The sequence below is a fragment of the Lynx rufus genome, unplaced genomic scaffold (assembly GCF_022079265.1).
Source record: "Lynx rufus isolate CCGP_SWC_20201006 ecotype Redwood Valley unplaced genomic scaffold, mLynRuf1.p SCAF_5, whole genome shotgun sequence".
Taxonomy (NCBI): Eukaryota; Metazoa; Chordata; class Mammalia; order Carnivora; family Felidae; genus Lynx; species Lynx rufus.
Window position 1 is genome coordinate 147372164 of NW_025814867.1, and position 12397 is coordinate 147384560.

General features: G+C 43.4%; 1 protein-coding gene across 1 annotated transcript; it reads right to left on the bottom strand.

Moving 5' to 3' along the window:
- Nucleotides 1-7414: 7414 nt before the first annotated feature.
- DNAJC28 (DnaJ heat shock protein family (Hsp40) member C28) lies at nucleotides 7415-11112 on the bottom strand. Its single transcript, XM_047099376.1, has 2 exons — nucleotides 10874-11112; nucleotides 7415-9972 (listed from the first exon to the last, which is right to left on the bottom strand). The coding sequence occupies exon 2, from the start codon at nucleotides 9939-9941 to the stop codon at nucleotides 8781-8783; it is 1161 nt and encodes a 386-aa protein (XP_046955332.1). The 5' UTR covers nucleotides 9942-9972; nucleotides 10874-11112; the 3' UTR covers nucleotides 7415-8780.
- Between the last annotated feature and the right edge of the window lie 1285 nt (nucleotides 11113-12397).

The window sequence follows — 12397 nt, forward strand, 5'->3', positions numbered from 1 at the left end:
CACCTAAATAAATAAATGAACTTAAAAATAAAAGAATGACAGTCCCAATAAAACACACTGAATTCAAGACAGTCCCCGGAAACTCAGTGTCTTGAATCTTCACTGCAGACGCTTCACAAATGTGATCTGCTCCAGTGTCCTCTCTGCCAACACCTTGGCACGGTGCGGGTAAGAACAGGGATCTGGAATCAGACCAACCATACACAATCTGAGTTCAGATCCCAACCCTTGACACTTTCTAGCTGTGTGACCCAAAGCAAGTTACCTAACCTCTCTGAGCCTCACTAGTTTCCTCATTTCTCAAAAAGAGTTAATAACAGGACCTGTCATAGGATTGTCGTGAAGATTAGTTAGTGCAAGGAAAGCATTCAATAAGTAAGCTATTGTCACTTTCTCTGTACCTCATACCTTATGACACATTATTATGCCATATCTCATTCCTGATTCGTGGCAACTTCAACTTGCATTTGCTGTCTCTATGCCTCAAGGTCTCTCTCTGTGTAACCTTGCGCTGGTATTTATTTCATCTGCTCAGTATTGATTAGTTCTTATTTCCAGGAGAACATACAACGATCTCATGCAGGCTGAATAAAGCTAGATGTGTTGATTTGGAAAGATCCTTAAGATACATTAATAGACAGCGGAAGAGAAAGATAAGAAGAGCATGTGTGGTGTGTTTACATTTATCTGTTTTTGAAAGACAGGTGGAGAAATCGTGTGTGTATATAAATTATATGTATAAATAAAGGATATTGTGGTGGCAGGATAATGGCTTCCCCAAATAGGTCCTGATTCCCAGAATCTGTGAATATGTTATGTTACTTAATGAAAGGAAATCAAGGTTGCTAATCGACTGAAAACAGGGAGATTATGTGGGATGATCTGGGTGGGGCCGATGTAAGTCCAAGGGTCCTGTAAGTGGAGGAGGGAGGCAGGAGAGTCAGAGTAATGTGACTAGGGGGAAGGCTAACCTGCTGTCGCTGGCTATGAAGATAGAGGATGGGGACACAAGCCAAGAATACAGGTGGCTTCTAGAAGTTGGAAAAAGCAAGGAATCAGATTCTCCCCTGGAGCCTCCAGAAGGAATGAAACCCCACCAACACCTTGATGTTAACCCAGTAAGATCCGCTTTGGACTTCTGGCCTCTAGAACTGTAAGACAACAAATTTGTGTTAGGTGAGCCACTAATTTTGTAGCCATTTGTTACTACAGCATAAAAACAAACAAACAAAAAACTAGTAGATGTGCAAGAAGTGGTTGATGGCATTTAGATCTGGGAAGTAGGGTTGGGAGGTCTGGATCTGGGGGGTGGGGAGGTCTGGGATAAAGGGGAATTCATTTGTTCATCACCTATCCTTTTGCATTGATTGAATTTTGTACTATATACGTGTGAATTTTCAAAATAAAAAAAGGCTTTATTTTTCCAAACAAAGAACCTTATGTTATTGTACTATGAAACACTTTACCAGCCAGTTGATGTACTCCTTGCTCTTGGGCCAATTTGGCTTTGGCCCCTGTGGGCAGGCAGGCACCATAAGTGATAAGCTTAAAACAGGCATCACCCAAACTTCTCAAGGTACTCATGTCCGTAAGAGTGGGACCCAAACGCATGCCCAGGTATTCTTCCTCACTCTGCCAGCTCCCTGACACTCCTGTCCAGAAGGTTATGGAATCACCATGTCTCAAGGCCACTCTGTCTTGGGTGTTGGAGAGAAGAGAAGAGGGGAAAGGCAGGCTCTTTAGGCCTCTTCTTCCCCAGAGGCTTTGGGCAACATGATGTGTGGTGGGAAATAGTGGGGACGGACCCCTTACCCACTGCCTAATCACCTGCTGAGTTCTAGAATAAAAGGTTTTGTCTATGTAATTAAAGACCATGTTCTTGGGGCGCTTGGGTGGCTCAGTCTGTTGGGTGTCAGAGCCTGGAACCTGCTTCGGATTCTGTGTCTCTCTCTCTGCCCCTCCCCTGCTCACACTCTGTGTCTCTCTCTCTCTCAAAAATAAACATTAAAAAAAATTTTTTTTAAAAGACCATGTTTTTTCAATCATTTTTTACAAAATGTGCACTTGCTTTTATCTGTTTTTCTCCACTTTGTGGATTCTTGTTTATATAAGGCCATCACTCAGCTTGCTAAGAGTGGCTATTTATTTAAGAAAAACAAAGAGGCGCGCCTGGCTGCCTCAATCATGGAGCGTGCGACTTTTGATCTTGGGGATGTAAGTTCAAGCCCCACATTGGGTGTAGAGATAACTTAGAAAAATAAAATCTTAGGGGAAAGTGGGTGATGGGCATTGAGGAGGGCACTTGTTGGGGTGACCACTGGGTGTTGTATGGAAACCAATTTGATAATAAATTATATTAAAAAATAATAAATAAAATAAAATCTTTAAAAAAAAAAAAAGGACACAGTAGCAAATGCCTGGGAATACTAACAAAGTTTTGTGGGGTTTTGCAGAAACTTGTGCACATTAATCAACATTTGCTAGAGATGTGAAAGCATCTAAATTTAAACTCTTAAAACATTGGCTGTCATTTTTATGCTTAATTTAAAACAGTTCTCTTACTCTTTATGCTTCTGAAGACATTTCTTGAGTACAGAAGAGTAGCAAGCAACCTACCAAATTCAGAACTGTAGCAGGATTCTTGCGCAGAGGGTTGAGACACTGAGGCTTTTCTTTCCAGGAAGCAACTTTACTCATGCCAGTGCGGCTCAGTTGCGTTCGTACCCAAAGAACTGAGCCCCAAACTCCATGTGACATAGTTTTTTATATGCTTTTTACTTGTCTCCCATATATGGTAACATACAAATTTGTAGTCTGATTAAGTGGTCTCTTGTTACAAGGTCATGAGGGATGTTGTCACCTACGTGTATAACCAGGTTGCCTTGAGGTTTTGGGTTTTTTTTTTTTTTCTTTCCTTAAGGAGGGGACCCTACCACAGAACCACTCTACATTTTCTTACTTTTTTCTTTTTTTAAAAAAGAAAACAGCTTTCACATACGATAAAACTCACTCATTTAAAATGCACAATTCAGCAGTTCTTAGTATGTTCACAGAGTTGTGCAACCATTACCACAATTTTCGAATGTTTTTATCACCTCCAAAAGAAACCCATAAACATTAGCAGTCACTCCCCATTTCCCCCAAACTCTACAGCCCTCGTACTTTCTGTCTCTATAGCTTTATTTATCCCGGACCTTTCATATAAATTGAATCATATAATATGTGGTCTTTCTTGACTAACTTCTACATTTTCATTTAACGCCCTCTGCTAGCTGAAGGCATGTCAGAGAACAGTTCAGTGAATTCAGGAAATTGACTGAAACTAGCAAGATCAACTTTGAAATCAATACTCCCCCAAGAGAAGAACAATGGAACATTTTTTTTAGCAAACCTTAAAAGTAATAAAAACGTCTATTTATTATCTTCTTAGCACAACAATGTACATAATTTAATACTTAGAGTGGAGTGCTCATCATGTGTCAGTAACTGCGATGGATTCTTTACATTGAATATCTCAATGAATTCTCACAAGAAGTGATCATTATGAGTGTTTACACCTGAGTAAGCTGTAGGTCAGTGAGGTTTGGTAATTTGCCCAAGATCACACACCTACAAAGTGGCAGGGCTGAGAGTTTAATGGGAGTCCATGTGCCCCCTGTGCCACAATCCAACGTATAGTTCCTGGGTATCCCAAAGCTATGAGAGTCTCATGATCTCATCTGTATCAGTCACAGTGCTGAGCTGCAAATGGCCCAAGAAAGTGGCTCAAGGTTGTTTTCAGGAACAGTAACTAAAACAACACTGAAGAACTGACCTGGTGAGGAAAACACCAAAGCTGCTGTGGCCACAACCACGTACTACAAGACAGCCAAGAACTTGACTGTCACTGCTAGTGGCACTGACGTCACTTCTGTGTCCACCTGGCAGCCACTGCCTTCCTGCACCAGCTAAATGGAACGTCTACAGAGAGCCAGCCTCTTTTGTCCTGTGCATCATTCTGAACTCTGTCTCCCAAGGACAGGTCTTGGCAGGGCCTAGCTCACATGCCCACTTCTGAGCATATTTAAGAAAATGAGGGATCTTCTCTCCTGTCAAGGTCAGCTTCAAAGGTCTGACTTCCTGTGCTAGGAACCACATCCTCCCTAGATGAATGGCACATGCCACCATCAATACAGGCCATTCGGAGGGTGAGATGTGCACTTGATTTTGTCTCATTTTCTCCACTTTGTGAATTCTTGCTTATGTAAGGCCACCACTCAACTCGGCAAGAGTGGCTATTTATTGCCAAAAAGTGCAATAGCTGTCCACCACATCTTTTAAGCAAATCTCATGGAGAAGCTTGGGGCTCAACTGGGCAAATCATGGGATAAACTGTGGCTAAGTGGAAAAGTTGAGAGGACATGGCCATGGAACCAGCTTCACCCACAGAGGTGAAACCACAAAGACCATAGAGGCCCAGCTATCAATTCTAAAGCTGAGTCACCACTGGATCATGTGCTTCTTGCTAGAAGGTCCTCAAGGTACACCAGGAAGGACCCTCCCTACAACTTTAGGTCTCTCTTACAACAATGTTAAGCTTACTTGATGCGTGTGTCCTGTTGAGACTCTCAGGTAGGATCTGTCATGTTGGGGGGCTGGGGGACAGTGGCAGGTATCAATCATCTAGGGAAGAGGTGGACCTTCTAAGATGCCAGACCTCTGAAATTGGTCTTGGCAGGAAAGAAAATCCTTTAGTCCTTAATTTCCTAAATCTAGATTTGGGGGAGTAGAGGCATGCTTAGGGCACTTGAGGGTCCTCTCAGACGTGGGAGAATGGTGGGCAGGGCACTGGGCTCAGAGACAAACTGGGGAGGGCCACAGCCCAGGTTATCCTGTCCTAGGAACTGCCTTCCCTCTGCTTATGTCATCCCAAGCCTTGAGGAAATTTGTATTTTGATGTTCCAGTCTGGTCTCAGCTGGGCAAGAAGTATTATGCAACATCTGGGGGTCTGCCCTTCTGCCAGTGCCCCCTGCCTGCAGCCAGGGTGAGTATGAGTATCTGAGTATCTGAGGGTTACATTCAGGGCTGAGGGGTCCATTTGTCCCCCTTAGCTACTGATTCCTGATCATCCAGATGGTGTACTGGTGGATTCCCTTCCAGGACTCCAATAAATGTATGCCGAGTGAACAAAACATTGTTGAAAAGGAAAAGCAACACTTGTAGGAACAGACAAATCGGCATCAGTGGTGCCTGAGAGGTACTGAGGATGTCCCAAATGATGGCTGAGGCCCAGGGATGGGGACCCAAGCAGCTGGCAGCAGAGAAGTATGTCAGAAAGTAGTAGGCCCCAATCATACAAAGTCATGGGGGACTCCCATCTCTGGGAGGACCCCCGCCCTCAAAAGCAGCCACCTGCTGGTGGCTTCATGAGGAAAATGAGTAGTATTGCATTTGTTCTATCAAGGAAGGAAAACTATAGCCCCGAGACACCAAACTAGCCTCAGGCATACAGAACAAGGGCAAAAACCATTTCACACATCTGGGAGCCAAAAGCCCCTGGGATGCGAGGCTCTATCCTCAGGGTGTTGGGCCAGGGTCTTGGTCCTACAGTCTGAAGAAAGGATCGCTGAAAAGGCTTGGAATCAGGCAGAGTTTGGTTTGTGCCTATTAATGAGTTCAGAAATCTCGGTAACTTACTACTACACCTGAAAAGCTGGCAAAGTTAGAAGGTGAAACACGGACAGAAAAGGCCAAGGCTGCATCATGGAGAAAGAAGTGTCACATTACAATTCAACAGGGGCGCCTGGGTGGCTCCAACGGTTAAGCATGTGACTCTCGATTTCGGCTCAGGTCATGATCTCACGGTTCGTGGGTTTGGGCTCCATGCAAACAGCACGGAGCCTGCTTGCGATTCTCTCTCACTCTCTGCCCCTACCCTTCTCTCTCTCTCAAAATAAATAAATAAAATTAAAAGAAAAAGATTACAATTCAACAAACTCTGATAAACTGGCCAGGATATTTTTTTCTGGTCTGAATTTTAGTTACTTAGTGAATCTGTTTTTACACCAGCGAGTTTGCCTTCGTTACAAGAATAATCTCTGTCACAGTTTTTTATTTTGTATTTATTTATTTTGAGAAAGAGAGAGAGAATCCCAAGTAGGTTCTGTACTGTCAGTGCAGACCCTGACACAGGGCTCGATCTTTTGAACCGTGAGATCATGACCTGAGCTGAGATCAAGAGTCTGACGTTCAACTGATTGAGCCACACAGGTGACCCTCTGTCACAGTTTTTATATCATCAATCAAAAAAGTTAAAAAATAGGGGCGCCTGGGTGTCTCCATCGGCTAAGTGTTCAGCCTCGGCTCAGGTCATGATCTCATGGTTCAAGAGTTTGAGCCCCATGTCGGGATCTGTGTTGACAGCTCAGAGCCTGGAGCCTGCTTCGGATTCTGTGTCTCCCTCTCTCTCTGCTCCTCCCCCGCTCATCCGCTGTTTATCTCTCCCTCAAAAAATAATAAAACATTAAACAAAAAAAATTTTTTTTCCAACGTTTATTTATTTTTGGGACAGAGAGAGACAGAGCATGAACGGGGGAGGGGCAGAGAGAGAGGGAGACACAGAATCGGAAACAGGCTCCAGGCTCTGAGCCATCAGCCCAGAGCCCGACGCGGGGCTCGAACTCGCGGACCGCGAGATCGTGACCTGGCTGAAGTCGGACGCTTATCCGACTGCGCCACCCAGGCGCCCCAACAAAAATTTTTTTAAAGTTTTAAAAATATTAATTCAGGTACTCAGCCAAAATTACGGTTATTATTGTTTATATAACAATGAACCATTGGATAATCATTAAAATTAACTTTATTAATCTTACTAATAGAGACAATATTTATAAAGTGTCCTGTGCTGAAATTGAGGATTTACTAGAGTTTTCCAGTAACTTTACCATCCGTGATCCAATATTGAAAATGGTTTCCTTTATATAGGTTGCTACAATTCAACTAGGTATCATACATCTAATTCCCATTAACGAAATTCACAGAACCAAAGCCTTCTAAAATGTTTTATAACCATAGATCTTATTATGTAGCTTTATTTCACACTTTTCACAGTTTTGTTTAGAGTAATGGCATCATTGTAGCAGCCACACAACTCATTTAATAATCAGATATTATACCAATTAATTACCCCATCATGTAAGCAGAAAGTCCTGAAATTTCCTTTTGAAGATATAGTTTGACTTAACTATCACATACTTTACAAAATAACTTGCTCTTGGGGCGCCTGGGTGGCCCAGTTGGTTGAGCGTCTGGCTTTGGCTCAGGTCGTGATCTCACAGTTTGTGAGTTCGAGCCCCACGTCAGGCTCTGTGCTGACAGCTCAGAGTCTGGAGCCTGCTTCGGATTCTGTGTCCCCCTCTCTCTCCACCCCACCCTTGCTTGTGCTCTGTCTCTGTCTTTCAAAAATGAAAAAACATAAAAAAAATTAAAAAAAAAAACTTGTTCTTTCAAGATCAGAGTGGCAGGTGCCATTTTTGAACAACATCCATAATACAACACTCTAAATAAGGAAAAAGATCTGCTCAGTTTGACCACCCTCTGTATCCTTCTAGTTGCCCAGTTCTGTGGCTAAAGCAATTACACAAATCTAAAAAAGGCAAATTTTCTGAAAGTGGACAAAACACAATCTCACGAATGTTAATCTCTTTGTCATTCGTCAAAAGTGCAAACTGGCACAAAATCCAGACATCTTTTTGTGTGTGAAAGGGTTCCTAAGACAGGAAATTGGATCCCTAAATTGAGATTCTCATATGGAAAAACCCTCTGGGGAATCTGATACATGACAAAGACAGGCTTCAGATAGATCTATGTAAACCTAACATTTCAATCTCTGATTAGAGATGAAGCCAGAGTGAAATCTTAAGTTTCCATTGAGCCCAAGGACTTTTTTTTTTTTTAATTTCCAAAAGGATAGAAAATACACCCAAACTCTTTAAAGTGGCCACTGGAGTTTATTTCTAGAACAGCTATATCAACTATCTTGGCTGATGGATTTCTCTATAGCCAAGATAACGAAGTTGGGAAGGAAAAAGCACAACCCAGATAGTGTGTGTGTGTGTGTGTGTGTGTGTGTGTGTGTGTGTGTGTGTGTTATTCAACACCCACAAGGAAGGTCTTTATAAAAAAGGGAGAGTACAGTAACTCCTTTGGGCTAATTTCCTGATCATAACATTTCCATCCACATAAAGAGTATCCCAAAAGTCTTAGAACAGTTTTAAACTGTAATAACCACAAGGTCTAAATGCAGCAAGCTTGCAAAGAACATTCATCATTTGGAGGTTTGCTTGCCTACCTTCCATACTTCCATAGTTTTGTGACTTTTTATAATACTTCTTAGGGTTTTTTTTCATTGTTGTTTAAGTAGCTGTGAAGATAGCAACAGCAACGGTCTTTAAGTTACTAGAGCTTAAAAGTGCACTAAGACTTTTGGACTACTTCCCAGTCTGAGTCCTTGTCCTAATTCGTTTCACCTATGACTGACATTTAAACTCTGAAATGGATTAAACTGTTTTCTTAGGAGTTCTTTTCTTGCAATATCCTCAGAGCAAAGCTGGTTGAACACTTCTCTCAGTTTCTTACAGCTTTCTCACTTATACATCACTAGAGATGTGATTAGTTTTGTGAAAAGTGCAGAGGCATACATTTCTCAAACTCTTGTGTTGTAGCAATAAATCTCATCCCCTATGTATGACATCAGTACAACTGAAAATGATTTGGGGTAGTATTATGGATATATAAATGGTCAGATTTTAATAAATTTCCACACATTCATCCAGTTAAAAAAGCCTGTCTTGACTCCAGGTATTTTCTCCCCTTCTCCCTGATCAGTGTTGTTTGGGTTTTTATCTGCGACTTCTTTTGTTTTTATAAGGGCTTCATATATTTCCTGGGCTCTGGCAATTTCTTTCTGTGCATCAAAATGGACTTTTTGCCTGCTCAGGAGGGGAACAATTAAATTAAAATCATTAATTCGCTTGTTCAGTTTCCTGATGTTTTCGTGAAACTGCTCACAAACTTGGTTCCACTGTTTCTGTTCAGTTGGTGTCATTGGATTCCCAAGTTTTTTCCTTGACACTAAAATTGCCTCTCTGAGTTGATCGATAGTATCCTTTATTTCCTTTTGCATGAGGATCCATTCTGGTTGGTATCCATTATCTATCAATATTCTGTTCAGGTTGTGAGTCATGGGATCAATATATGAACAGCCGGAAAATTTTTTTAGAGGTTTTCCCTTCCCACTGAGATTGTCAAAGTCTCCTTTGGCCATTGATTCCTGAATGAGATCCTCTACTAAACGCTCAATAGCCTGAGTTATCTTTTGTTCTTTACTCTGCCTCACATCTTTAACAATTACGCTATCAATGAAATACTGGCTTTGTAGTTTCTGCTTCTGATATTCCATCACTTGTTCAGTTGCACGGTCTGCTCTAAATTGCCTATATTGCTTCTCTCGTTGACTGGGACTTCCGAAACCAATACCTTCAAAACTTAAATAATGTCGGTGTTGGGGTGGTTTATATTTGAACTTTTCTTCCTCTTCCTCTGCTTCTTCAACTTTATTCTGCCCGGCATTTGCTTGTGCTACCACGTGGGAAAGCACCTTCCTATAAGCTTCTTCGATCTGTATAAATGTTGCTGAATCCGCTGTACTAGAACCACCGTCTGGGTGGTATTGCTTGGCAAGCTTATGAAAAGCTTCCCTGACATCATCTGCAGAGCATCCTTCATCCAGATTCAGCAGCCTGTAATAGTCTCTCATCTTCTTTTTGGATTTCTGAGTTGACATCATTCTGTTTCTAATGACACCAAGATATGGAGGCATTTTCATTCGGTTCGGTACCATTGAAGCATTTATCAGATGAGATCTTAAGATGTGAGCCATTATTACACACACTGTGTTCATAATTGTACCCAGAGTTCCTCCTAGCAATGATCTACAAACAGACAACAAGGAGTGAAGAAAGTTGTATTATCAGCAAATCTCATATGTTCAGCAATCAGGAAGAAATTACAGGTACCATGAAGGGCAGTTCTTTCTAATGCTGCTGCCACATTCTTATACCTGCTAGGTTTCTCTTGCATTAGCAGAGAAATGGAAGTTGAGGATATTTAGCATTACCATATTGTGATATCATCTGGATTCTACTCACTAACTAATCGCAGAATTTCAGAGCTGGCAAGTTCTTAAGAGATCTAATCCAGTCTCCTCATTTTATGGGAAAAGGTAGGCCCAGAAGGTTAAGCAACATAACCAAGTCACACAGCAAGGCGTAAGGAAAATGGGTAGGGTTAAGGGCACAATAAGAGGCTTGCTTAATTCTCTGTATTCCTGGCAGATTATAAACTTCATCACCTCCACTATGTCTTTAGTGTATCACTGTTTTCATCATATCAAGGAGTCTTCTCAGAAGACGTACACACATGAAACAGCATGGCAAAGCATGTACCTCATCTGACACACAGTTGAATAGAATCAAGTGTCCAAAAGCCTTTAAGCTCTATACCTCATCAAGAAGGAGCTGTTTGCTACATGCTAGAAAACCAAGACGAAAGGTGGGCCCTCCTGACATGTTAGCTATTTTTCACACGCATGGTCTAGCAGAAAAAAACTTACACTTAGACAATAGCAACGAAATGCTGGAAGTGGTTGAATTGGAAGTGGGATATTGATGTACAAACGCTACAACTGAGCTTCTAGGGACCCCAATTTTCTGGACAGTTGGGGTCAACGGCTCGGAGAGTTGGTCGAGATGGTAGCGGCCGATCCAACCGTGGCCATTGCGGGGCAGTGGTCAGTCTTGACGCGGAACACGCCCCGCCCCGCCCCCTACTCACCTTCACAGCGGCGGGGAAGGGGCTTAGCGGCTCCCGCCCCCATGCTGCGCCTCTGCGCATGCGTGCGCGGCCTGCCTTTCGTTCTCGGGTCTCGCTGCGGTCCACGGGCGGCCCTGGACTAGACCATCTGCCGGCTTACACTGAGGGGACCACAGAGGGGACGGAGGGCAGAGTCGTACCTAATGGGGACAGAAATCCTACTTTAACAGGGAACCCAGGAATCTCTCCTAAAATGAACTGTACCCTGTAGGACACAGGCAGGACGTTTCGGAAGGCTCCGCCCCGCCCCCGGGTGATCCGCTCCGCCTCCGCGCCCACCTCCAGCGGGAGGTGGTCCGGCCGACTGGGATTGTGGGAGGTGTAGTTCGCCGCGAAGTGCGGCGCTTTCCGTCCTCCGCCGCGCGGGGGCAGCGAAAATGTGGCGGTGGCCTGAACTGTGGAGAGCAGAGTGGTGAGTGGGGGTTGGGACCCTTGAAGGCGCAGTGGTTCCGGGGCGACAGCCCTTGGTAGTTTGCGTTTGAGGAGGGAAGACGTAGTCGTTTCCCTGTTCAGGACCTGAACAGCCTCTTCTGGGTCTGCAGATGGGGCACCAGCGCCGAGTCGTGAAAGTTGTACCCAGCCCAGAAAGATGTAGCTAACCCAGGCTGGAAACCTAGTCTTTGGGGCGAGTGGGTGGCTCAGTCGATCAAGCCTAGGACTTTGGCTCAGGTCATGATCTCTCGGTTCGTGGGTTCGAGTCCTGCGGCGGACTCTGTGCTGACAGCTGGGAGCCTGGAGCCTGCTTGGAACATTGTGTCTCCCTCTCTCTCTGCCCCTCCCCCTTGTGCTTACGCTCTCTCCCTCCCCCCCCTCAAAAATAAATAAACAACAACAACAACAGAAACCAAACCTAGTGGTTAATTCAGCAAGTCCCTCCTGAGGAGCTCGCTTAGCCAGGTATTGGTAGGTAGGGGATGAGGGGTGAGGACAGTCCAGGGCGAATTCAAAACAGGGGTCTCCTGGCTTTTAAGCTCATTCACTGTCATGAGGATTTCCTGCTCCCCCTCTTGAATGGGGAGGTAATTAAAAAAAAAACAAATAAATAGAAAAAGGCAGAAAATTGGAGAGTCAGACCTGGATTGAAAATCCTTTTTCTTCCACTTGCTTTTCTCTGTCTGTTTACTAGTAAAATAAAGGTACTAATAAATGGTAAACGTATGTTTAGCACTTCCTTTTTGCCACCTACTGTGCTAAGTGCTTTATGTATAGTCTCTCTTTTTTTCTTTAAAGTTCTTGTTTATTCATTTAAGTAATCTCTGCACCCAAACATGGGGCTTGAACTCATGATCCAGAGAGTAAGAGTCACCTGCTGTACTGACTGAGCCAACCAGGTGCCCCTATGTATGGTCTCTTTTAATCCTTACAGCAGCCCTGAGATAAGTGCAGCTATTTTCCTCATTTTACATATGATGAAGTAATAATTGCATCAAACTCACTGAATGTTTGTGAGAATTACACAATGTAAGCAAGTCACTTGGCACAATG